The 27,079-nt window shown below is 47.4% G+C and overlaps 1 protein-coding gene across 3 annotated transcripts in view; it reads right to left on the bottom strand.

Moving 5' to 3' along the window:
* Positions 1-19: 19 nt before the first annotated feature.
* Positions 20-27,079, bottom strand: part of APCDD1 (APC down-regulated 1) — a 35,450-nt gene continuing 8,390 nt past the window's right edge. For 2 of the 3 annotated variants that reach the window (XM_030926215.1, XM_010373430.2), the window contains 4 exons: positions 20,047-20,230; positions 16,682-17,213; positions 2,932-3,253; positions 20-1,131 (listed from right to left, as the gene is read on the bottom strand). In XM_030926215.1, coding sequence (XP_030782075.1) covers positions 683-1,131; positions 2,932-3,253; positions 16,682-17,213; positions 20,047-20,230 — 1,487 coding nt within the window. In that variant the 3' untranslated portion in view covers positions 20-682. Of the gene's footprint in view, positions 1,132-1,236; positions 1,419-2,931; positions 3,254-16,681; positions 17,214-20,046; positions 20,231-27,079 lie in introns of those variants that run through there. The other variant, XM_030926214.1, reaches the window with a different exon arrangement.

Consider the following 27,079-nt stretch of genomic DNA (forward strand, 5'->3'; position numbering starts at 1 on the left):
AAGACAAATGATGTAAAAGTAGGTTAAATTACTTCGAAACTTTAATTACAGATACTTTTCCACGCAACATTTCTGAAATGAAAGCTTTGATTCTCCCCTTTTTTTGCGTAAAGGCTAGGAAGGTGGTATAGCCAGACCGTACATCTTTTTGTATATACATATCTACACCTGTGTCCCTTCTTTATTAATAAAAGGTGTCTTGATCACAGTCCCAAACCAACTCTGCATTGGATTCCAGCATATAAAACTCAGAGAGTAAAACAATTTCAAAGGAAGACAGGCTGCAACCACAGGAAAATGGCAGGAAAAACTGTAGCTTGATAGTTGTTTCTTCTAAGTTTAACTCAGAAATATAATAATAATTAAGAGAAAAAAATAAGAGGCCTTAGCTTTCATCCCTGCTACCAAACACGCTCGTCCAAAACTCTCGGCTGTCTTAAAGTGCAATTACTGTTGTGAAGTTGCTCAGGCCAGGGATCAGGCTGGACGGAGTTCAAAGCAGAAACTTCAAACACTCCTTGCTGTTCATGACTCAGGGGTGGGGAGGGAGGGAGAGGAGAAAAAGAAGGACAGTTCTCTGGCATTCAAGTGCATCAAAAGAATAAATGTCTTTTCTTTCAGTAAAGAAAATCTGTCAATAGTAAGGAATCCTGGTTTGGAAAAATACAACTTTCTAAAACTTCTATCTGCGGATGTTCCAATGCAGCAGAGTGACAAGGCAGGCGAGTGCAGCCAGCAGCAGGGGCCAGGTGTGCCTCCCAGGGGCCCGGCCATACAGGTGGCTTCCACTGTCTTCTGCGAGGTCCTCTGCCCTCGGCGAAGAGGAGGCACACTGGACCAAGGGCATCTGGTAGGACGTGGCTCTCTTCTCTGGCCGGTCTGGACTGGACCCATCGCTGGGCCTCTGGCCATTGAACAGCAGATAGCGTCCCCGGGCATCCTGTTCCATTTTGAAGATCTCGTACTCCGTGTGAGGTAGTTTGATGCCCAGGGCCACGCAGCCATTGGTGTGGGTCACATCCTGCTGGATGCCCACCTGCCAGGAGCCCTCGGCCCCACACTCATTCCCGTTGAAGACGTTGAGCAGTGAGGCTGTGGCTGCATCCATGGGGGTGACCTTCATGTGATTCACTGCCAAGGAGAGACGAGAGTTCCGTGACTCCAGGGAGTAGGCCTGGGACCCAGAAAACCACCCAGAAAGCACTGGCCACACTCTAACTAGACAGGCTTCTTTTCCAAAAACAGTCCCACCTACGGACCCACCCGTCTGACTGCAGTAGCCGTCACAGCACTGTCAGGCGGGGAAGAGTTCAACCTGTTGATCTGGGTGGCAGTAACACCGATATGCTGCAGGTGTGGCCACGCGACACACACCATCTGGTGTAGAAACACTGATCCCGGAATACAGCTGGGAGTGCCTGCAGGCAAGAAATAAAACTACAGCTCGGAGTGCTCCTCAGGAGTTTTATTTGGTGATGCTGACTCCTTGGGATTGAAAAAAATACTCAACAAAGGCTGGAATTTTGCTTTTATCAAAAGGTTTTTGGGTTTCTAAAAGTTTTGGTGTCAAACACCTATTCTAGTTGACATTCTCATACATTCCTACGGGCCCATACATCAGGCATCTAAAATAAGTTAGGCTGCAAGCAAGAAAAATGTGAGTAAATCAATTAAATACAAACCCCAGCTTTTATGGAGAATTGCTTCTGAAGGTCCCTCCAGGGGGCCACTTCCGTGTATAACACGATGAGCTTCGGGGTGGAGTCAAGTAAAGATTGCTTGCTCTCAATTAAGTTTCTCAAAGGGCCTGTATTCCTGGAGCAAACCTTGCTACCCAAAAGGAGGGCTAAAGTCTTCCAGGACTTTCTGGGTTAACAGAAACATTTTACAGTAATGGGACTGAACCCTGGAATGCCATCCTGGAGGAGTCACCTGGGATCGAGGCTATCCCTCTTTATTTGGCATGATAGGGCCGACACCATTTTACAAAAATGCTCAAACTGAAAAAAAAAAAAGGCAACCTTCTAAAAATAGCAACCACAAGTCCTGCTTTGTTGCTAGCAGCCTGGTGTAGCCCCTCCCTCCCCTCCTCATTTAATGATAAGGACACAGCCTGAACCTTCCCACAGATGCTACCACCTCCAAGCAGGTGACAACCTCTCAGTTACACGACAACCTCAGGGTTGGAAAGGACAGCCCTGAGCACCTGAGGTGTCACTAATACCTCTTTCCTGCCTACTCGAGAAAGCATTGTGGCATGCAAGCAAATGCAGTGTTATTAGAGGGGCAGCATGGAATCCGCCAGAGTTGTGTATAAAAAACACAAAGCGCAGACTTGAGATTTCTTTTTTTGTTTTTTTACAGACGGGGTCTTGCTCTGTTGCCCAGGCTGGAGTACAGTGGCACAATCATATCTCACTGCAGCCTCAACTTCCCGGGCTCAAGCGATCCTCCTAGCTCAGCCTCCAGAATAGCTGGGATAACAGGCACATGCCACCACATCCGGCTAATTTATTTTATTTTTTATAGAGTCCGGGCCTCACTCCGTTGCCCAGGCTGGTTTCAAACTTCTGGCCTCATGAGATCTTCCTGCCTTGGTTTCCTAAAGTGTTGGGATTACAGGCATGAGCCTCTGCACCTGGCCAGAGATTTCGTTCCCAGTAACATCCTCCCTGGACTGGCAACTCCCCACATGCAGCGGAGTGGACTCCTCCCGCACTCAGGCCTGCAAGCGGAGGCTGTCCACCTGATACATTCTGAGCAGGGAGAAACTCAGAGGGCGTTGGGAAGGACTGAGGCAGAAATGGCTCCCTGATTTCTTTCCTAGGAACTCAGGCAGAAAAGCGGTCCCTTCCCTCAGCTCTGCCTCCACAAAAATGTCACAGGGCCATGTATTGGCTGTGATACTGGGACTCGAGATGGGCATCCTACCTTTGAACACGAACTCCGTGCCTCCCATGACCCTGGACGACAGCATGCCGCGGCTGTAGCGGCCCCGGGCATAGATGGAGAAGGTGGGGTGCTTGCACACCGGGTCTGAGTAGTGGTAGTAGTGGCCCTCCCAGGTGTTGTTGTTGTCATGGAAGATGAAGTGGCGGGTGAGGAAGAGGACTTCGGGGCGCACCTCGCAGCGCTGGCTCACCCACTCCCCGTGCAGGCCGATGGTCAGGTCAGCCTTCGGGGGCAGGATGGGAGGGTGGTGCTCGTCCGACCGGTAGATGATCCGACAGGCGATGCAGGCGTGGTCATGGTTCTGAATCCAAGAAACAAACACAGTGCACATGTGCTTCTGGCAAATGGGGTCTCACCAGGTACCAGGTCACCATCAGTGACAACCTCAACAGCAAGAACCAACTGGAATCACGCTCCGGGCACAGACAGAGGTGAGAGTGATGTGTGCCTGTGTACGCAAAGTGCACACGTGTTTGCCTGACAGGACAGACCTACACAGACATTTCAGATGTGATGTGGCCTCTTTAGAATCCTGTTAAGTTTTCAGACCACATGCACTGGACACTTGATTTCAAAAAGAAATGATGGCAGCACCTCACACCCATTAGGATGGCTGCTATCAAAAATGCTATCAAAAAATCACAAGTTGGCAAGGATGTGAAGAAATGGGAGCCCCGGAACCCTGACACACAGCTAATAAGAATGCAGAGCGGTCCGGCCACTGTGGAAATCAGTAAGGTGGTTCCTCAAACAAACAAACAAACAAACACCAAAAACGAAACAGAATTATATGACCCAGCAGTCTCACTTCTGGGTATGCACCCAAGAGAGTTGAAAGCAGGGACTTGAATAGCTATTTGCACACCCATGTTCACATCAGGGTTATTTACAATAACCAAAAGGTAGAAGCACCCCAAGTGTTCACTGACAGATGAATGGATCAACAAAATGCGGTCTAGCCATACAATGAAATACCCTTCAGCCTTAGAAAGGCAGGAAGTTCTGACACCCGCTACGATAGGGATGAACCTTGGGGACATCGTGGTAAGTGAAATAAGCCAGACACAAAAGGAGACTGTATGATGTCACTCATATGAGGTTCCTAGAGTGATCAAAATCATAGAGACAGAAAGTGGAATGGTGGTAGCAGGGGCTGGAAGTGGGGGGACAAGTTGTGGTTTAATGAACTAGAGGTTCAGTCTGGGAAGATGAAAAAGTGCTGGAGGTGGAAGGTGGTGATGGTTGCATAATAACGTGAATGCCCTCAGTGTCACAGAACTGCACACTTAAAACTGGCTAAATGATACGTTTTACATTATGTGTATTTTACCACAATTAAAATTTATTTTAATAATAAAAGGAGACACAAAGGAAAAAAAAAAAAGGCCAGCACTCCACTGGCTGTGGATGAAATGGAGTTGTGTAGGAAAGGCAAGGTCCTTTAGGAGAGGGAATGGAGGAGGCGGCCTGCAAGAAGGGAGAGCTGAAGGCCGCGGAGCAGCAAGCACACCCGCACACTGCTCTCTCTCCGGGCCTGCCCACCTCCAGGTTCAGAAGGTTTCTGTGTTCCTCTTCCTGCTTTCTCAGCTTTAAGCAAGACAGTCATAGCTCTGACCTTCCAGAAGACCCTGTAATGCCTAGTCTATTTTATAACAGGAACACAGCAGGGAACAAGGGCTGTTTGTGGCACAGAAAGTCCTCTCTGGTGAGGGGTGCACACGTCAGAGATGCTGGAAGTCAGGGCACAGGGTGCTTGAACACAGTGCCAGTGCCTCGCTGTCTGACCAAGATCTCCAGACATCTCTGAGCCCGCGCTGCCTCCTCCTGCACCTGGATCATCCCTCCGCTATTCTCCTCCCACCCAGGGGGTGCAAAGCTGGCAGGCTAGCAGAACGCTGACCACTAGCAGCACGTGCCAAGCGGATCAGGCTGTGGTGGGGAGATAGAAGTGGGTAGCTCAGTGTTCTGGGGATGGCTGGGCCACCCTAGCCCCATGCTCCCGTGCTATCAGTTCGTGGCCTCACATCTGCCCTGCGGCCAAGGCTGAGGGCTGCCCACTGACTGGGCAGGCACACACTTATTCTTTAGCAGTTCTTTAAAGTTGGAGATCTCAATCACCAGGGTCTTTGGGTTTACAGCCCTCACTCAACATGTGATTTCCTTGTGGCTGCTGTTTGGTTTCTCAGAGAGGGCAGGAGGAGCATTCTCCTCAGAGAACAGCTGTGCTCGCTAACTTGCGCTGCTGCTGTGTGCATTAAATGGGCATGGAGTTGCACTTCATGTGAGAGAATGTTTCCTTTGCTAAAATGGTTTGTGGCTTGTAAACGATTGGATCAAATAGCTCCAGCATTGAGATGAAGGCCAAGTCCTGGGCGTCCCCAGGCTCTACGTGCATTTGTTGGCCTGCGGTTTCCTACAGAGGGCTTTGGGGCACACGGAGAAACTGCCTGCAACCTGTGCTCAGCAGTGAGCTGCCCTCTGCAAGCTACAGGAGAAATAGAGAAGAGCTCCTGCATGAGGCCCATTAGCCCAGTGATTAATTACGTGATGGAAAGATGGCTCTGCCCAGTTTCTAGGGGCCGAGGCCAGCCCCGGCCGCTTCACAGTTGGTGATTTTGGGCAAGTTATTTATTTCTCTCCATTTCAACTTCCTCATTTATACAATGGTGATCATGACACTTACTTGCATAACTGCTGCAAGAAATGAACAGCAGATTAAGGTGGTTCCCACTCAGTGTACCCACTTGGTGTGAACATTAAATAAAGGCCTATCTGCCACCCTATGTGCCACTGTCTTTCAAATGCACCTTGAGGTGAAGAAAATACAAACTGAGTTAAAAGAAAGCATCACTGAGTACGGCAGGTTAGGCTCTATGTTTCCTTAGTCAACTACTACGGGGTAAAGGTTCCAGATTTTTCACCTACACAAGGGTTCTCATATTCAAAACCCAGGATGGAAAGTTAATATGACATAGTGTGCCCAGCCCAGGGCTCCTGTACAAGTGCTGGAACTGTCACCATTGAAATCAGGCCTGCGGTCCTGGTGTGCGGACCAGTGACACGCCCCCTGACACTGGCTCGGAGCTTGGATTCAAATCACGAAAGTTTCACAGGCAGAAAGGTCGTTGTCAGAGACATAGGCTGTACAGGAGCTGGACCCTGGCCCAGCACCACCTACAGCTGAGCCCAGCACATGCTGAAATAAGAGAGGCCACTTGGAGCACTGGTTCCATCAGGGTAAGAAGCGTGGGGTCAGATCTTCCCCAATCAGCCAGGAGGAGCTGGGCACTCCTACCATTTGCAGCTCATCGCTGGTAGCGGCTGTCCCCTCCGCCTGGACAGGTCCCCAAAGCCTAGCTGGCAGCCCTGCTTCCCTACACCAACCCCAACCTCCACCTCCCCTCTGTGCCAGTCCCCACAACTTGGTTTGCCATCTGTAATTTGGGAATTTAAAAACATCAGTTGCCGACTCCTTCATTTCTGGTCACTCTAAGGAGGTGAGAGTCTCAATTCCTGAAAAGATTTAATTCCTCAAATAGCAGGATCAATTTAGGAGGAGCTCAGAGCGCTTCTAAGTTGGGGGTGGGGGTGGGAGAGAGAAAGGAAAGAAGGGATGTTAGTTCTTGCAAGAGATGCTTCTGGGACGACGTCGAGGAGCAACTGCCCTTTGGCTCAGACAAGGACAAGGCTCGGGGGAGGGGACGGGGCACTGCTGTTGCCCCGGCTGTTCCAGAATGGGTGTTTTCAGGGGTGCTTTCCTTCAGGAATAATGAGGCCGGGGTCCTGAGCTCCCAGACGAGGGCCCAGTGGGACTTGGTCACTTCAGGAAAATGATGGTCCTGGGCTGAAGTGTTGCTGTTCCATAGCAGAGAAAAGCAGGCCAGGCAGGGTTTTTGTTTGTTTGTTTTGTGGGGGGCACAGGCACAGGGAGGCTCGTTTTCCACCAGGTGGGCCTGAGAATTTAGGGAGGGTGCAGGGAGTGGGAGAAACCTGGCTCTTGGGTATGGTCTTGCTGAATCCCTAAACTAGATGCTTGTTTGTGTGTGTGTGTGTGTGTGTGTGTGTTAAAAAAATACCTAACGAAGAATTTGCCATCTTAGCCATTTTAAATTATATTCACACTATTGTGCGGCTACCCCTGGAACCTGTTCATCTTTCCCAGCTGAAAATCTGCACCCAGTAAACACTAACGCCCCATTCCCCCTCCTGGCCCTGGAAACCTCCATTCTCCTTTCTGTCTCTATGGATTTGACTCTTAGAGGTGCCTCATCTGAGGGGAACTATCACTATTTGTCTTTTTGTATCTGGCCTATTTCACTTAGTATAAGCTCCTCAAGTTTTATCAATGTTGTAAAATGTGTCAGAATTTCCATCCTTTCAAGGCTGATATTCCTTGCATGAATGTTCCACATGTTGTTGATGTATTCACGTCGATGGACATTTAGGTTGCTTCCGCCTCTTGGCTACTGTGATTGATGCTGCTAGGACCACAGGTGCCCCTACGTTTGTTCAAGTCCTTGCTTTTAATTCTTTTGGGTATGTACCCACAAGGAGAACAGCTGGATCAATTTGGTAATTCTATGTTTAATTTTTGGGGGGAACCACCATACCACTTTCTGGAGTGGATGAATCATTTTACATCTCCATCAGTAATGTATAAAGTTCCAGTTTCTCCACATCCTTCCCAACACTGGATATTTTCTGGTTTTGATTGTTTTGTATTTTGTAATAGCCATCCTAATGGGTAAGTTGATATCTCATTGTGGTTTTAATTTACATTTTCCTTTGCCAATTTTTAAATTTTTTTTTATTTTTTGGTTGTTGACTAGTTACCCTTTTTTTTTTTTTTCTTTTCTTGAGACAGGGTCTCACTCTGTTGGAGGTGGGAGAGAGAAAGCCTGGGGGTTGCCCAAGCTGGAGTGCAGTGATGTGATCTCGGATCACTGCAACCTTCACCTCCCAGGCTCAAGCCATCCTCCCACCTCACGCTCCTGAGTAGCTGGGTCTACAGGTGTGCACCACCATGGCTAGATAATTTTTGTTTTTTTGTATTTTTTATAGAGACGCGGTTCCACCATGTTGCCCAGGCTGGTCTCAAACTCCTGAGCTCAGGGCAATCTGTCTGCCTCAGTGTCCCCAAGTGCTGGGACAACTCTTTAGCTGCCATGAAGAAACCAAAGTTATCATAACAAGTGGAGTTGTTTCTGGCCTCTGTGGACACTGTCAACAAGGGAGCAGTTTTAGCCACCGTTGAATAAGGAGATACCTCTGTATTGTAACGAATTTTAAAATTTTAATTTATGCTCCTAATTCTCATAATCTTTGGCCTGAATAAAAATTAGAGACCTACAGGCACAACTACAGAGAAGCAGAAATTAAAGCCTGTATATTGTATTGGTTCTAAAGTTTCTCTTTTCTGAGATGTTTTTTGGAAACAGCATTCTTCCAAGATGGATACATGGAAAGAGAATTACACATGCAGTTTTTAAACATGGTGAGTGATTGGTACTGTGGAATATCATTTGCTCTGTAAAATTATTCCCTCTTTTTTGGGGATCCATGTTCCAAGACGTGACTCTCATTTGAGAAGTGTCCTCTCCCAGGCTCACCAACTTGGCTTCCATGGCACCCCCTTTCCCCGAATCTTAGAAAAGGCTATTTAAAGCCAGAGCTTCTGTACGCAGAAGATTTGAAGGTTAAAGCAGAGGAACCAGAAAGTGTTTCCTCGTTGCTATTTATACACACTATAAAAAGCGTTCATCATAAAGGGGAAGGGAGAAAAAAGATCCTATGCAAATAATCTCTGGGAAAAAAATTAGGCTTATTCTAAAAATGCGAAAGAAGCTTATACTTTATAAATGAGCAATGTTCTAGGCAAAGAGTGGGGTTCTGCCTACTCTGCTCTCTGATTCCTGCTTAGCTGCAGGTAACAAGTTAAATAACCACAGCGAGCATTCACAGGGTATTCGAGTCTCGAGGGCTCAAGTACAGCATCTCCTTAGACTTTACAACCTCCCAGGAGACCACGGCAGATGAGGCAACTAAGGCACCTGGAGAGAAACAGTCAGATGACTTTACAAGCCCAAAGTGGAGCCAGGATAGTAATTTGGTCTTAGGACTTGCTGAGTGCTGCCTCCTGGCCAGAGTTGCCTCACAGGCTGCAAAGATCAGACGTTTCCCCAGCAAGGACTCCAGCCCAGGAAAAGGTCTTCTCCGGCCAATGACTGATGGGGATACTCCAGGCTTTCTCTGTACCCTGCCAATATTTATTTCTGGAGAGGTGGTTCATCAACATTTGCTGACAGTATCCACTTGTTTTCGCCATCTTCCCAGAATGGAAGAATTTACTTGATGTGATCTTGTTGTGAACAGATCAACTAAGGAAGCAGGCTGCATGAAACACAAGTCTTCAAAAGCACTGTTCCTTGAGCTAAAAGTTTGGTTCAAGAAGGAGGAAAAATGGGAGTAGATGATGGAAACTTCCTTTCCTAGGGTTTTGTTCCCTGGGATAAAAAGCACACGAATGTTTCTCACAAAGAAACCTGCAGTGGCCAATGGCTCACATTGAAAGCTTTCTTTGTAACTGCGATGTGCCGAGTATTTGATTAAATTTCTGCTGTAGATAACCCTGCAGGTACATCCTTCTCGGGTCTTCTCTATTACGAGTTCTCTGAGGCCAAGACCAAGTGTTCTCTCTTTGTCGTATCTCCCACGACATCCAGAAGAGAACTGCACAGGGCTTTCGGCTAACAGGCAAATGGAGAGAAAGCTGGCATTGGCTATGTAAAGAGTTAAATGGAGTAGCTAGCATTCATCACAAATGATGGGCCCCCACCTCCCTCGTGGGAGGGAGCTCAGGGTGCTTTTCAGATCTGGGATTCTAGGAGTTTGTGAACTCGGGCTCATTTTAATCAACTAAAGATAGCACGATGATGCTACTTTCAGAAGGAAGTGGGTGAAGAGCTGTGGCTTTAGGTACAGACTGCCCAGGCAGGCTTGCTGTCTATCCCACTGCAATACACTGAATGTTTGTGTCCCCTCAAAATCCATGTTAAAATCCTTACCACCAATGTGAGGAAATTAGGAGGTGGGGTCTGTGGGGGGGGTGACTAGGTCATGAGGGTGCAGCCCTTAAGAAGGGGATTAGTGCCCTTATAAAAGAGGCTGAGAGTTATCCAGCTGTCTTGCTGCCACATGAGGATACAAGGGGAGGATACAGCAGTCTGCAACCCGGGAGAGCCCTGACCAGGATTCCAGCCTCCCACTCTGCTGGTGCCTTGATCTTGGCCCTCCAACATCCAGAACTGTGAGAAGTGAGTGGCTGTCCCCAGTCCATGCTGCTTCACTATGGCAGCCCAGATGGACTGAGGCACCTGCCGCCCAGCACCTGATCCCCGCAGGTGCAGGCAGCTCCCTCAGTGTACAGACCCTGTGCAGCTGCCAGGATCCTGCCATCCCTGCCAGAATGCAAGCACCTCTGTGGGGCCAGGGGAACTCAGAGAGCCTCAGGGAGGCTGCACAGCCACCCCGGGCCTGTTACCACAATCCAGGAATGGGCCTGGGCCAGGAGGATGAGGGAGAAAGGGAGAAACCAGGCTGCTAATTCCTGGGCCTGTAGTTGGCTGCGAAGCAGAGGGGAGCAAAACTCAACGGAACACTTCTGCGTCCTGGAGTTGAGCAGGGGCAGCTGAGAGGTCCTCAGGAGCAACATTAGCCTTCTGGAAATGGGCTTCCAAGGCAGCTTAGAATCTGAGAAATGAGCTCACAAAGTCCTTTTCTGTTTTAGTTAACATTAGAATCACGAAAAAGACGATTTTGCCTTCACCTTCTTATACATACACATGACCGCTGACCCAGCAGCTGGGGAAAAAGGACCCTGGGAAGATGGCTCTTTAAAAGACTTCAAGAGTGGTTTCCAAAAAGAATTTTCATTTATTTTTACTTGTTTCTTTCTTCCACTCCAATGCATTTTGATTCATTTAAATAATTAAAGTAGACTTATTAAATCTGCTGTAAATCCACTGGGCACTCCTGGCTGGCCCATCCTCTTCCTTTCTCCCCTCGGGGCTCAGCAAACACTCCCTGGAGGAGGGACCTCATGCGTACTTTTTAAATGGCCAATTTCCTGCTTTTGCAGGCTTTCCTCATGTTCTCTGAGCTTTCTTGCCTTTTAAGGGATAAAATGTTTACCACTTGCATTGTCCCTGACAACAAATATTTCCTGGTCCCCAAACTCCTTAAATAAAGCAACCTTGCATGCCTGTTTATCTGCTGAAATACTCTGGAGTCAAGAATATAATGAGCTGTTTCTGCAATAAAAGTGTATATCAGCAGCCTTGTAGCCCAGCAATTGTGACACTGCACACCTCGGCCCAGATGAAATGTCCACAAAAGCAATCCCTTCAGGGTTAAGACCCCCTCAACGGATCCCAGTTGCCAGCTCCGTTTTTTTTTTTTTTTTTTTTTTTTTTTTTATAGAATTGTGCAACATTTGCTGCCTTATAGGAAACACGTGGCTCCAAGGAGCAGTCAGTTTTCTTCTAGGGCCCTCCTTCCTGTAAGACTAGTTCTTGAAACTGTCTTAGGTCACGACTTCTTGAACTTCTGGTCGTCCACCACCTCCTTCATCTCCCATCACCTCTGCAAATCCACACCAGCAGAAAGAGAAGTGGCATGGAATTCTTCCACAAGCACTTGGCTCCTTCTATACACCAGAGACGTGGTCGCCCACCCACCCAGGAGCCACACCAAGCACATGCTCAGGGAGACATCCCTCCATGCCGGCTCCTGCAGCTGGGCTGAAAAGTCCAGACCCCAAGGCCACCTGACTCAACATCCCCACGGTGTCATTGATATCAGGAAGCCGCACAGCTCACACATCCTCTAAAAAGCCTCTGAGACGCATGCTACCTCAAAAACATAAGCTGGCTCACAGCCTAGCGGCTCCTAAAGAATTTGAGAGAGAAAGCGCAGCACGCTGTTGTCCTGCAGTGCTCAGATACTCCCGAAGTCCGGTGCTTTTCTTCCTCCCGTGTGTGGCTCCCCCGCTGTACGTGTGCTGGGATTGAGTATTTCAGATGCACGGCCTGGGGAAGGCTGTCTCGTTTTCAGACAGCCCCTTTGATTTACGATCCTGTGGTTAAATCAGTGCAGGATTTTGGAGAAAGACCAATTCCATTTGCTTACGAGTCTGATCCTGAGGCTCTGGCATCTCTAACGACCCTGGCAATCATTTGCTTTTAATTACCATTTGATTCCATCCCTGAAAGAATGAGCCTGGCTTCTACCCCTCCAACTGCATGGTTCTGAAGAATCTCGGCAGAGGGTTATGGCTGCTCTGATGCTAAACTTGATTCAGGCAAAGCATCTTCTTTCAGGATTACTTTAGGCTGTCTTGACTTTTTTACAATGAAGAGTAGCCAATTCTATCCTGAACGAACCCTCCCAGCACACCTGAATCTCTTCAAACATCACTTATTTGCCAAAGGGCTCTGGACCTCACGGCAAAGCTGTATAAAGCTTAGAAAAACAAGTTGACTTAAAGTTTCTATTTTTACACGGTGTCCTGTTTCTAGAGGGGCTGAGACTCGTGGTTTGAAACTCAATTTAGCATTTAAACTAATTTTCAGCTCGGTCTCTATGGACCAGCAATTAGGGAAGGAGAAGAGTTCAAAGAAGGTTTCAGCCTCTCCTGGGCAGGCGTGTGCAGTCTTTGAAGACGCTCTCCCAGCCTTTCTTCCTGTCTCCGCCGGGCAGCCACAGACAGCTCAGACGACCTGCTGTGGCTGGGCCCGTGTGGGCACACAGTGCCCAGTCTTTCTGGTGCCCGGGTCTGGAAAGACACCAATGGCTGAGTCCATTTTGTTCCTTCTCACAGCTGTCCTGGGGAAGGATCTGAAAACTTCCTGAAGACTCCACTGCACACTGCAGGCCAAGAGGTACAAGGCGAGGGACAAGAGAAGAATGGACCCTTTCAGCTCCCGGAGCCACTCGGCCTTCCACTGACCCCCCAGCCATCTCACGAGGCAGCCGGGCTGGCTCAGGAAGCCTGGGTCCTCCTCCCAGCTGGGCTGCCACCTGTATCTGTGGCCACAGCATTCCTCTGGGTCTGGGAGTGTTGGCTGGCCTTTTTTTTTTTTTTTAAATCTAAATTTTCCATGATGACTGTGCTTAGGTAATAGAAGATCACAGCACAAAATGCAAGAGGTACCGAAAGTGAAGTCTCTGTTCAACCATCCCAGATAGACAGCTCTGTCTCTTCCTCCGAGGCAGTCATCAGTTTCCTCCAGAAATATCTGATTCCTTTGCAAAGAGTCCCTCTTCTTCTCCTTTCATTATTAGTTGTATGCACATGGTATCATATTATTCATGCTATTTTGTAACTTCCTTGTTTCCCACTTAACAATATGTCTCGTGTAGTATCTAAGGTCCTAAAGCTCTTTCCACCTTCATTTTCTGTCATCAAGGAATCAGGCCTAGCGTTTAAAGAGTCTACTTCTTAAGAATCTGGGTACATGTTCCTACAATTGCCTTAGCGGAGCAGGGAGGAGAAAATTGGAGGAAGTGTTTTATGGCTAGGCATCATGAAACACTTTGATGTTCCCTGGTCAGTTGTCATTGTCATTCTCATTCCTCTCTGAGCCATTGGCCTAGAAGGGCGACTTAAGAGAGATGGAGCTTTGCGTTCAGGCCCTATCCTGATGCCTACAGGATAACCCTATTGATTAGCCCTATTGATTCTTATATTTTCGCCATTTTACAGAAAAGGAAAACGAAGTCTCCAGTAGGTCAGATAACTACCAATGCCACCCGGCTGATGACAGCAGAACTGGCTTCCAGGATTGGCTACTGTTTCTGAAGTCCACATAACCTGCCAATCTGTCCAGAAGGTGTTGAATTCTAAAAAGGTCAGCTTTACAATTGCCGTCTTTAATTCCCATGCCAATATTTAATACTTTTCACTTGCGGGGCGTTTTCCCTCCAGGAGCCAGAGACAGGTCTGCGGAGGGGCACCGACGGGAATGGAGTGTCCCCTCCTGGAGTGCCCCCGGGCGCCAGCCTTAACAATGCTGGCTGGGCTTTCAGACTCCATCTGCGGAGCCACAACCCGGAGTGCAACAGGGTACAGAGGCAGGTAAGAAAATAAACGTGGTTATGGTTAATTTTTCCCCAAGTGCTAAAAAGAGCAAAAGAGATGAGAGCCCACGCAGGTGCATGAAGGTGAGGAAAAGGAACCAGAACCCGAGTGGGTGCAAGAGACTAACCCAAGGTCAAGTTCGGAGCCGACAGCCCGGCCGACGCCGGCCCAGCAAGTTCCCCGGCGGCACCTGCCTCCTCACTCAGACCTGGCACTCAAGGCTCCCTGTGCTTTCTGCTGTTTTGCGGCTCCTTGGTGTCTCTGCTAGAGGGCGGGCAGGCTCTTCCTGTTCAGCAGACGTTCACAAAGGCCCCGAGGGGACGGCGGGTTCCGGGATGCTCCTGGCTAACCCCAGGTTTCCGGATTATCCGGGCCATTTTCATTCCTGACATTCGCACCTTCCTCCCGTTACCTGCGATCATTTGAAAGACGGCGGCCGGTGGCTCCCGCCTGTAGTCCCAGCACTTTGGGAGGCCGAGGCGCGTGGATCACCTGAGACCGGGAGTTGGAGACCAGCCTGGCCAACATGGTGAAACCCCTCTCTACTAAAAATACACAAACTAGCTGGGCGTGGTGGCGGCACCTGTAGTTCCAGCTACTTGCGAGGCTGAGGCAGGAGAATCGCTTGAACCCGGGAGGCGGAGCTTGCAGTGAGCCGCGATGGCGCCACTCACTCCAGCCTGGGCCACGAGAGCAAAACTCCCAGAAATTCCCAGAAAGATGGCTAGACTATACTCAGAGTGAGCCAAAGGTAGGTATGAAACCCCGTCTCCTGCTACTATCTCAAACCAAGTGGACCTGGCCAGTATAAAACAGGAGAAATGCTATGCAGCTACAGTGTCCAGTGCCGCCTTTGGGCAGTGCTGCCAACCAGAAAGGTCCCAAAATGTAATTCGAAGCCCGTTATTCCTACCCATTTTCCCAAGACACCCACTCAAGCCTGACCCGGAAAGCACACCCCAGTCCAGGTATCACCCTATGAGCCGATTCTCCTCCTGGTACCTGTCCTGGGGAATCCACATGTTGAAGGGGCAGAACTTTGGTCTCCTTTCCCTGTGTCCCATTCTAGGAAAACCTCTGGGACCCCCGACAGCGGCAGCAATGGAGCCAGCCTCAGAGGCTGCCCTGCCTCTGCCCTAATTCATGTTGGCCTCTTCAGCGCACTTGAAACTTACAAGGCAGAATGAAATGAGCCTGGCTCCCGATCTGTGTTGGAACAAACCCCCAAGGGCATCCTGAGCCGGCGGGAGTGCTGGGCCTGGCCACACGGGCTGAGCACAGGGCTTCATCTCACACGTGGGGACACAGCCGTGAAAAGATTCACGGAGGAAGCAGCCTCCACCAAGCAGGCTTTCTCAGCAGCTATTTCATCATTATAATAAAAGCCACTTGCATTGCACAAACTCACAATAACATAGATAAAAAAAGGTAACACGGAGCAGTCTTTGGTGGAGGAAGTGCCCTGTGATATCTCTATTGGTTGAGTAGTCTTGGAGGACTAATAAGAAAAAAGATTTTTAAAAAATGAAGAAACCACCAAACAAAAGTTAAGCAGGGTTCACAGTTACGGAGCCACTGTGCCGGAGAGAGTTCCACGAAGCCAATGGGGATGGCCAGGGAGATACTCCACAGAGACCTGCCCACCGCCCAGCCCTAGCAGGCCTGGGTCTGCATGTTCACACTGTGCCCTGGGCAGAAGCCCACTCCCCTCCTGCCTGGGACTTCACAGGCTCTGCGGGGAGATGGTGGAGGCGATCGAGTTACACATGGACATGTACTCTGAGCTTGTGGGAAGGAAATGCCTCATGAATTCCAAATATAATTAGTAGAATATCATTCAAGGAAAAGACATTATAAGGTTTAATTGTTTCCTGCCCTCCTTAGTCCCCTCTTCTGATTATGGTGACTTTACATTTTCCTTAGTGAAATGAAAAGAGCGTGGGGTATGGAGGAAGGACCTTTGGGCTCACGGTCCAGCAGGAAAACTCAGTAGCCGTGTGGCCTGCACAGGAGCCTTAACCCCTGGGACCTCAGCAGGCTGTGCTGCCTAAGAGTGTCAGGACTCACCAGGGTTTCCTGAGGACTGGAAGCAGTGACTCTGGTGGATGGTCTCCGTGGAGTCTTAACACCCCACACAAATCCCACTGTCACCTCCCTTTTCTCTCCCTCCCCACCTCCTCCAGGGCCCGGGTGGCTGCTATTGTTTAGTATCTTTTCTAGGTGTGGTTATGACATCACCTTCGCACTGTCCTCTTGGAGTCACTGAAGAGGTTCCTGGGATGGGAGAGCTGAAAGGAGCCTTAGGAATTTTATAGAACCATCATCCCACACCACCACCCACTTCGGTAGGAGAACCGAGGTTCCAAGTCACAGGGCACGTTGGTGGCAGACCCAGGTCTCCTGACTGGCTACAGCACCCCCCAGCCCCAGCCTTCCCCGTCTCCTCCCACCTCGCAGTAGCCCCACCTTGGCCTGCCCCGCCATGAAGCAGAATTCCCCCTTTCAAGGGTGCCCTGAAGCCCCCATGGCAAGCCTTTAAGAAGGATTACCCACTTTATTCAATAAAGAGGAGAACACAGAGCTCTGAGGTACCTTGGCATTCTGCAGAGGGGGCTGGTAACTGGATGGCCGGTAGAACATCCTCTGGGTGGCATCAGTGTGAATGTCACCAAGGAAGAGCTCCTCGACCAGGTGGTCGAGGCTGTGGTGAAGGTACTGCTTCTCCACCCGGATGAGCTGAAGCTCATGCATGGCAAAGTTCACGGCCTTCGTGCACTCACAGCCATTCTCCTCTCGCCAGAGGTCATAGGCCACGTCTTGCACCCAGGGACCCCCGTCTGCGAGGAACCCCGGGCACGTGCGGTTCACCTGCTGGCCGAGCTTCTCGGCCACCGCCTCTGTGTGGCAGATCACCTGGACGTTGTGTAGCTGGTAGTCGGCTTCCGTGCCCCCTCGGATGATCCAGGAGGCCTGGCGGAGGCGGATCTTGCCCCGGATAATGAGAGTATAAGTGGGATTTGTGCACCGGTTGCTGCCATAATAAAACTGGTAGGCCTTGAACGTGTTATTGTGGTAGAATCTGTAGGACCTTGTGATGAACTCTGGGCCTGACCTTACTTCACAGCTGGGAAAGAAAAGGGGAAGAGACCTTTGTAAGCCCAAAGGTATGGGAAAGAGATTCATTATGGTATTAAGAAATTACAGAAATAATAATAAACTGCTGGGCCAGACACTGTTGTCAGCCCTTTAGAGATACCAACTCACTGACTCCTCACAACAACCTAGGAGCTAGGTATTATCATCACCCACATTTTACAGGTGGGGAAACTGAGGTTAGGGAACATGCCCAAGAGCACATGACCAGCAAGTGTCAGAGACAGTCCATGAATCCAGGCAGCCTGGCTCTGTCACTGCCTCAGCCAGCCTTCCACTAGCTTCATGAGCAGGCCAGGAGGGCAAATACCTGCTGCCCTATGCAGGTATTTCTTTCTGGATAAGGAGGATGAGTGCTGTACTGGCCTATAAGAGAAGTTTCCTTATGCTAGTTCAAAAACGGTCGACTTCCTGAGCACTTTTATTTTATGGACCTTGTCTAAGTAGGCAGGTGCAAAACGTCCGTCATCCTGACACAGAAACTAGTCACCTGGCGTCTTCTTGTCCATTCAAAATTAATTCTCTCTCTAGTAGAAAAGTAAAGGGCCAATTAACTAAAAGCAAAGCTGACACAACAGAAATAAGGGTTCTTTTTGTTTGTGATGGTTGCCAATGTGGCATTAGATGAATGCTAGGTTTCTGAGCCAGAGACACTAAGGCAGGATCTACAGAGCATAACAGTAGTGGGATGGAATTGAGGGATTTCACACACGGCTCTGTCAGCCATTCATATATACTAGCTGAGGCTGCAACGGGGGGCACGGGGAGGTACTTAAAGCCCTGGCCAAATAACCTGGCCTTAGCCTTTTATTAGCTCCTAGTCTCAGTTACGCTATGACTTTCAGCTCATCAATTGTAGCCTTCCCACTCTGCTCTCTATGATGCTAACACAGGTTCTGGTTTGAACCGACGAAGCGTTGCTAAATCAAGCAGTCAGGCTAAAATGCCAAACACAAGTGGTTTTCAAAATTGCTAACACTTTAATTTGTTCGTTGATGGACTGGTGAAAGATAAGCATTATTTAGAAGGGGGTACCGTTGCTACGTAAAGTTTGACACTTGCTGTCGAGTAGCATCCTATGGACATAAAGCACTCAACGGTACCTGGGGTATCTGTAATCTTAGAAAAAGGAGACAGAAAACACCCCAGATTTCTCCCACAAGGAAAGAGAAGGTTAGTGTAAGCAGTGATTCATGTTACATGAGGTTTAGAAAAGAAGATCCCGTATGTTTAATTTTTTAATCTAAGCATCAACAGCCTGCCACGTACAGTGGATCTCAGGCCCACTCACTTCTCAATTGCCCCTGGAGCTCCTCTTACCTAAGCCTCCGTCCTCTCTAACCAGAATGGTTGCAAAGGTCTTTTAACTGGTCACCCCCAAATCACTTTTTCTCCCATCCATTTGCCAAACAGCAGCCAGAATGCCCTTTCAAAAAGTTGAATCATGTTTTAAGCACGGCCCCTGCTGTAAGCTCTTCAATGACTTTTCAGTTCTCTTAGGTTAGAAAAGCTGGTCTGCAAGATGCCTTAGAGCTGGCCTACCCGCCCCAACAGCCTCATCTGAGGCTATCTGCCCTGCTTTACTGCATCCCAGCCACAGGGCTCTCAGCCAGCCGGTCCTTCAATCTAGCCAGCCTCTTGCTCAGTCTGTATCTAGCCTGGCCTCTGGTTCTTTAAATACAAAGCTCTTTCTTCCCACCGTCTTTGCACAGCCAACAATGTCTCAGTTCAAGGGTCCCCTTCCTTGGTAGGCTTTCTGAACTCCACCCCGATTTTAAAATGGGCCCCCGGTATTCTCTTTTAGCACCTGTTGCCTCCCCACCCTCCACTTTCATAGCACTTCTTGTGTATTTACTTATAAAGCCTCTGATGATAGGGACCAGGTCTGTTTTGTTCACTGCTATATAAACAAAACTTAAAATAGTGTTTGGCATATGGTAGGCACTCAGTAAATATTTGTTGAATAAAATGATAAATATTTTAAAAGTATGTAACATGAAGGTTGTTTATGCAAATTGTTTATTGTGGTTATTTTGAGAGACCTCATTTTTATGAAATAAAATTCTGCATCTTCATCATCTTATACAATTTCTTTTTTTCTCTTCTCCGTATTCATCTGATCCCTCCCCAAGGAACTTGGAGGCTGCTATCCATATCCCAGGAACAGTGCATAGGGAGAAGTGATCAGATCCCAGAGTTAGTCTTGTTCATTCTCAGCAATTTAATGGGTAGAAAAAAAAAATCGCAGATCTGCCTCTAGGCTATTTTTAAAAGCTCTAATGGAAGATAAGCCAGAGCTCAAACTGGGATAAATCTCAGCTTCATAGCATGGAAAAGAATCCAAGAGCTGCACCCTGGCTAGCAGAGCTAGCTTTTAACTTACTCTTAGAACCCTGAAGCCATGTATTAAATTACCAGAATATGGCTAGAATATTTACACCATCCGGAGCTTGCAAGTCATGTTTCAGGGTTGGTGAAACACAGACTCTTAATTTCACTTGCTAATGGTTTCTTTTTATACGCAAGTAGTCCCATAGAGTTCAGTAAACAAGGATCTATTCACTCACGCTGTGAGGTTAACAGGAGTACAATATAATCTCTGCTTTAGCATAAGATTTCTACAGTACTTAGCTATTTTTCTCAACCAACCATAATTTCAAAGAGTAGTTTGGTTCTTCATTAGAACTTAGACAACACCTAAATCATTGTAAGTGATAAAGTTTTATGCATCTGAGAACCCGTAAGAAGGGTCTTCCATAGTGGTGTGCTCTCTGGCCTCTCCCAGACCCCACCTGTCCTCTTACCCTGTGGAGACCCAGTGGCCCTCGATTGTAGGTGGCATCTGCACGGTGATCCTTGCGCCATTGTGGAGATGTTTGAGCATGTGATGGCACTGTGACTCCTTGAAAGCCCTCCAGGCGCTTTTCTCTAAGGACCTAGGATGGGACCTGCTGTCTGGATGAAGGAGGGCAGAACCCTCTCCCAGCCCTGAAAAATCAAAGTGGAAAGTTATAGCCAAAAGAAGAAGTAGCAGCAGACATGAATCACGCCAAACAACCACCTCTGCAGCAGTCAGTGGCTGAAGGTGGGAAATGATTGTTTATTGTACAAAGTGTCATCACAGTGCACACTCTCGCACAGGATGCACATTCCAAAGTGGCAAGTGTCATTGTAGATCAATTCCCTGGTGAGAAAACTGAGGTCCTTGGAGATCACCAACATAACTTGCTTGAGATCACTTAGCTAGTTCCTGGCAAAGCCAGAGATCAAATCCACGCATCTATGAAGCAACAGTGAAGGTTGTGCATCTAAGAAGGGTTTGTGCAGGGTGGCCAAGGGAATGTGACCGGCACTGTAGGAGAGAGAAATGAACATGTCTGGAGTCACCAAAGTGGAGGAGGTGGGGAGAGGTGAAAGAGGTGTCATCAATAAGGGTGAATTTATACAACGGCAGATTTAGGTGAGGAAAGGAAGCATCAAGGAGACCAGCCTCAGTGAAACTGCAGCCTGGGCAGTGATGGAAAGAGAAGGCCCAGGGGACTAGGAAGATTCCCAGCTGGGATCTGCTTGCTGGCTTGACTCCATCTGCTTACACCAAGCCTTGCGTCTTCCGGTTCTCTGTCTTCAAGTGGATGCCCCCTACACGGCTGCTCACCAGGGGGTGTGAGCCTTGCACCCTCCTACAATAGGGTGCATCCTTCTTAGATGCACAATCTTCACTGTTGCTTCATAGATGCGTGGATTTGATCTCTGGCTTTGCTAGGAACTAGCTAAGTGATCTCAAGCAAGTTATGTTGGTGATCTCCAAGGACCTCAGTTTTTTCACCAGGGAATTGACCTACAATGACACTTGCCACTTTGGAATGTGCATCCTGTGCGAGAGTGTGCACTGTGATGACACTTCGTACAATAAACAGTGTCACACATGGTGTGACATTTCCCCCCAATTATCTTCCAAGTCCAGCCCCTCACCCTCAAAAGGCCAGAAACAAGCTAAACATACAATATAGGGCTTTAAATGAAGAATAATGGCAATATTACATATGTTTATTTCCCAGGGGTAAAGAAATACTAGCAGTAAGCTTATCTTCAGAACGAGTCGTGCAGGTTGGCCACAATCTTCCCAAGCACAACTACCACCAGCCTAATGTTCAGAATAAAGCAATTAAAACTAAACGAATGGAGTTATCATCCGAAAGCCACGGTCTCCTCTGATACTCACTCCCAAAGTGATTAACAAATCAACAGGCATTTATGGCGGATCTACTACGTATTTAGCCCTGTGTTCGCAGAAAAGACACTAGTTAGACAACGGTACAAACTTTTTAAAAATATAAAAAACAAAATGTACCTGTTAGAATACTACTGGTGAGGAAGCAATTATGTTTTCATCAACACATAAATAGCTTCATAGACAAGGCATGGTTTCTGAGAGATGATTTGAAAATGAGAAGTTAGATTCAGAATATAGTGACTTACAGCAACATGATGAAAATCTACCTGGATAAACTGAGACCTGCAGGATAACTTCAGATATCTGTTAAATATTCAGATATTTACCATCATGTGGACAAAACATTCAAAAGACTGAACTAGTTTTTGATGGAAAGTCTTGGTGTTGAGAAGACAGAAGTTTCTGTATCTGAACTCCCAGATTTTCCCTCTAAGTAGAATTCTGGCTTTGAGATGGAAAGACAGCTTCTGATTGTTCTTACAGATTTTACATGCAATGGATGTCTGTGAGACAAATATGGGTATTACTCAACTAAATGAAAATTGTGAAAAGAGATTCTAGACACAAGAGGACAGTGCTATGTTCAAATTTAAGGCAACCTCACTCAGCCCTGTTTAGCCAAGTCCCTTAATTCTGGCCTGAGCTAGAATGGGGCAAACTCTAAACGTGAGAACTCTGCCCAGTGTTATTATTATTCACGGTCATGGTTATTAAGCCAGGGCTTCCTTTCCTGAGGCCTCGAGTTCCACTGAGGGAAGGCATCTCCACTAGAGTGGTACTCCTGGGCATTCCCTCCCTGTCCCTCATTCTGCCCTCCCCTGGTGAAGGCACATGAGTTATGGAAGTGGAAGCAAGCATGCTTGACTCAGTCATTTTTTTCTTTTCAAAACCAGCCTATTTACCAATCACATGCATTCTGATCAGCTCCCTCAGGCAGTGAGGACCATGCCCCTTTAGTTGTTCAGCTGTGGCACTGGGCCAGATGGGAAGTCTGAAACATTCGGGGGAACTATGAGCACTCCTGTCACGGGCACCCATCTACACTGTGTCTTCTGATCGAGTATTCATCACTATGCTAATGTTTTAATCCCCATGTGCCTCACCCTCGTGTTGAACACTCTCTTAGTTCTGAACCAGAGTAGGGGAGAGGGGACTGCTCATGGGACCTCCACCAGCCTCAACAGTTGTAGTTATCTTGGTAACTGTCAACATTTCCTCAGTGTCCCTGCTAGGCAGTCAAGGAATGAAACCGGGTATAACTTGCTGTCTGGTGGGTCAACAGTGTGATCAATTTTCATGCGGCTAACTTAAAATAGATTTTAGTTAAAGTTATAAGGTATTGGGAGTTGGGGAAGATTCTGCTTTAAATATGCTACTAAGCATTCAGTAAAGAAGCTGTCATCTCACTATCAACCAAGCTGTGTTCTAAAACTTGATTTGTAAACCTCTACACCCTGCAAGTGTTTTCCCATGAACATAATAAAAGTCAGGAGTGTAGTGGATGTGGGTAAAATCTCCAGAGTTCAGCTGAGTTCAGCTGCTTGAGTTTGAAACTAGATCTGCCACTTGAAGGACTGCATTGGATCCAAGACATCAAGGAGTGTTAAGATGTATCATTATTTTATTATCAGTGACAAAACATGCACATTTAAACAATGACATGTGCCTTAACAACAGTCCTGAGATAGCCGTGAACTATTTGCAGCAGCCTCCGACAGCACTGACATTTCTGTTTCTAGTCAAAGACATTTGGCAATTTCTCTTGCATTTGGTGGCACTGCTGCACGTGTGACAGGTAATCTGTTTGCTCTGCATGTATCTCAGCAACAAAACAGAAACAATGCCTCGTCTGTTTTGGCCTTTCTCCTTTCCTAGTAGTTGATTGATGCTGTGTGAGAAAATACGGAGTTGCAGTTATTCTTCCAGCAATAAATACTTGCTTCACTAAGGCCAAATTAACGCTCCACTGCTCTATTACGAGATCTGTCTGATTGTCACCGTGATTTTCCTTTTTCAGTGCTGACAGTATATAACTTATGAGTGAGGGAGGAAAAACACCAAGCATGCTGACTCAGATGTGTACTCTCTTGATGTTCAAAACCAGCCTATTTGCAATGAATCTCCAGATGAGTCCCAAGGACGAACATAAAAGAGGTGATGTGGGGACAGTATGAGCATCTGTGTTCAGGTTCACACAGGCAAAGGGAATGTCACCCCTCCTGGCTGCTGCCTGGAGGCCAAGGGAAACTGAGGTCCCCACTGACCGTGAGATGCACACCCCCTGCAGGGATCTTAAATTACGAAAAAGATGGGTATCTTGCAGTCAATAAAACCCAATATTAGCACAGTGACCTTAAACAAATCACTTAACTCTCCAAGCCTCGGTCTACTCGTCAGTGACGAAGGGATAAAAACATCACCCACTTCTTACGGTTGGTTTCAGTTGAGCACCATGTTGGTTGGTATTATTTCAAGTAATGATCTTAGACCACCCTCAAAAAGTCCCCTCTAACTAACAGAACAGCTAAAATCAGGGTAAAGTCACATGGAGGAGCCAGGCTCACTCTGAGCTCTGAAGAGGACAAAGTGTAAGGACACAGGGACTCCAGGCAAAGTTAAATGATGACCCTCAATGTAGAAGAGAGTGAGGCCCAAAGTGCCAAGTTCTGTGGTTGCTGATAAGTTCCACTCGGTTTAACAAATACCTGTCAGTGAGGCTGGGCACAGTGGCTCATGCCTGTAATCCCAACACTCTGGGAGGCTGAGGTGGGAGGATGGCTTGCTGCTAGGAGTTTGAGACCAGCATGGGCAACATAACAAGACCCCATCTCTACAGGAAAAGAACCGTCAGGCGTCGTGGCACAAGCTCCCAGCTACTCAGGAGGCTGAGGCGGGAGGATCACATGAGCCCAGGAGTTCAAGGCTTCAATGAGCTATGATCGCGCCTCTGCACTCCAGCCTGGGTGACAGAGTGAGACCCTGTCTCTAAAATAAACAAGTACGACATACCTGTTCACCTTGACTTGCTAGACTTTAGGAGCCAGAAGCATAAAGACTATCAAAGATGTTTTGTGTTTTGTTTTGTTTTGTTTTTACTTTGAAGCTTTTAAGGTCTCACTGGCCTGGATGTCAAAGAACAAGGGTCAGAATGATGAAGGAGGTTCTGGGGAGAAAGCTAGGGAGTTCAAAGGCGGAGAGAGAGGGAGTGGTGGGTAGCACTTGCATGGGCCATTCATAAGACTAGAGTCACACAGGAAAGGAGGCCTACAGCTATGTTTTTAACCAGTGATGGAAGAAATAAAATCTAAGAACCTCCAATACACAAATTATTGGAAAGCAGGAAAAAAATGATATTAAAGAGCCCAGGGTTTCTCAAGATCAATATCCATTTCGCTATTGCTCACATTTGACAATGAGCACAGCTCAGGAACCCAGCGAGGCTGGCAGTGCAGCCAGGGCACCCATGTGAGCGGCCAGAGGGAGAACCCCAAGGCTGGCACAGCTCCCCAAGGACACAGTGATTTCAGGCTCACACTCTAGGTTAATATTCTATTTCTAAGATGGAAAAATGGGGTTGGTATTTATTCCATTTTTAAATTTTCCCTTCAAAGTACCCAACATTTTCATTACTCTTAAGGAGCAAAATTAATTTTACTCTTAAGGAGCAAAATTAAAGGGGTCAAGTGAAAGAAGTTGCTGTAAGGCAGGAGAAACTGACTCTTAGGCCTTCAGTTCACCACTGCAAGTGGTCTCCGGTGTTTACTTGGCTCATCTGATGTGGCAAATGTGGATGACTTTCCTGTGAGTACTACTTCTGTTAAATGGCTGGGAATTAAAAAGTCATTTGAAGCACCCATTTCAGCTGCAGCAGAGGCCAAGCATAAAAGTTAGACCGGTAAACCCCAAAGCTTCCTCTCAAGGATCAGTCATGGTATGCCCTCCAAGGACATTCGTCTTAGATTTCTGGTCAACTAAGGAGCTCTTGTGTTTGTTGCATCGCCTGAAGTAAGTCAATTCCAAATTCGGGACTGGAACTAGCGAATCATTCACTCATTCATTCATTCCATCAGGAAGGCTCTGAAGGGCCAGGCACTGTTCTGGACATAGCAGCCACAAACATTTCTCCCCTGGGAGTCTCAGTTGGACAAGAAACTGTAGGGTTGTAGAGGACTCTTCAGAGAGGGGGAAGGGTCTGAATTCTTCCTTGAGGGTTCAAGGAGAGGCATCTCTATCTTGAAGATGGAACAGAAGTGGTCTAGGAGGAGTGTGCTTGAGCACACTCAAGCATGGGGGGGCAGGAGTGACAGATTCACGTAGGAGGCTCTAAGAGAGGGGGACACAGGGTGACCTAGGACGAGGGGCAGAGGGAGGCAGGGTCACAGTCGAAAGCACCACACATCTGTTACGCAGAGTGGGGACTTCACTGGAAAGGTGAAGGGGGGCCACCAAAAGATTTTCTGCAATGTCGTGGTGTGGTAAATATTTCATTTTGGAAAAATTGCTTTTCTGTTTTTTTTGGAGGGACATGGGGGACAGATTGGAAGCAGGAAGATCAGTGATGAGGCTACTGCAATGGTTCAGTCTTGTATGATTTCTTGATTGGATAAATGAGAAAGATAAAAGAAGGGAACAGCTCCCAACAAACTGCAGTAAATCTTTTTTGTAGTGTTGGAGAGGCATTGGCCATCTTTTGCATCTTGTGGGGGGAAGAATTACCAAAAAGTTATATTAAAAAAGGAAGAAAGGAAGGAAGGAAGGAAGGGAGAGAGGGAGGGAGGGAGGGAGGAAGGGAGGCAGAGAGGGAAGAAGGAAGGGTCACAGGAAGGAAGGAAGTAGGGAGGCAGGGAGGGAAGGAGGAAGGGAGCAAGGGAGAAAGGAAGGAAGGAAGGAAGGAAGGAAGGAAGGAAGGAAGGAAGGAAGGAAGGAAGGAAGGAAGGAAGGAAGGAAGCTACAGTAATTTAGCACTACATTTGCATCTGAAAAGGAACTTTTGTAAAATATATATACAGTCTCTTTTAATACATTTTAAATTGCATAAATCAATCATCTCAGTGTTTAGCAATGCAAAGTTCAAGGACCACACTAATAATAACCATTCCTGTGTGAGTACACCTATTATTTATAATAATAAATGTGCTTATTATATATAATGCTGTTTTTAAGCCCCTCCCCCCCCCCCTTTTTTTTTTTAGGAGTTTAAGAGCAAAGATTTAATAGGCAAAAACAAAAAACAAAAAACAAGAAAGAGAAAGGAAAACAGTTCTCTAGTGAGAGAGAGGGGACTCCTGAGAGGAAAAGACCCTAAGCCCCTCCACTTAATTGGATTACTTGTGTAATTGGAAGTGTTGGCTAATCACAATATTCGGTTGTTGAAACTTCTGCCATTGTATGTCAAATGCAGTTTGACCTTATTATCTTTCTTTGATGATCCAGGTTCTTAAAAGTGCCTTAAGGTCATTATCAGGAACAACCGTGCCTGTAAAATGGGGCTGTGGATAGAAAGGAATGAACCTGTGACAACTCTGTGTAGACTATGAAAAGCTTTTTCCTCTTATTTTACACATAAAACAAGAGTTAGAAACCATATACTGTATGTGAGAGTA

This window comes from Rhinopithecus roxellana, chromosome 21 (genome assembly GCF_007565055.1).
Source record: "Rhinopithecus roxellana isolate Shanxi Qingling chromosome 21, ASM756505v1, whole genome shotgun sequence".
In the NCBI taxonomy this organism is placed as follows: domain Eukaryota; kingdom Metazoa; phylum Chordata; class Mammalia; order Primates; family Cercopithecidae; genus Rhinopithecus; species Rhinopithecus roxellana.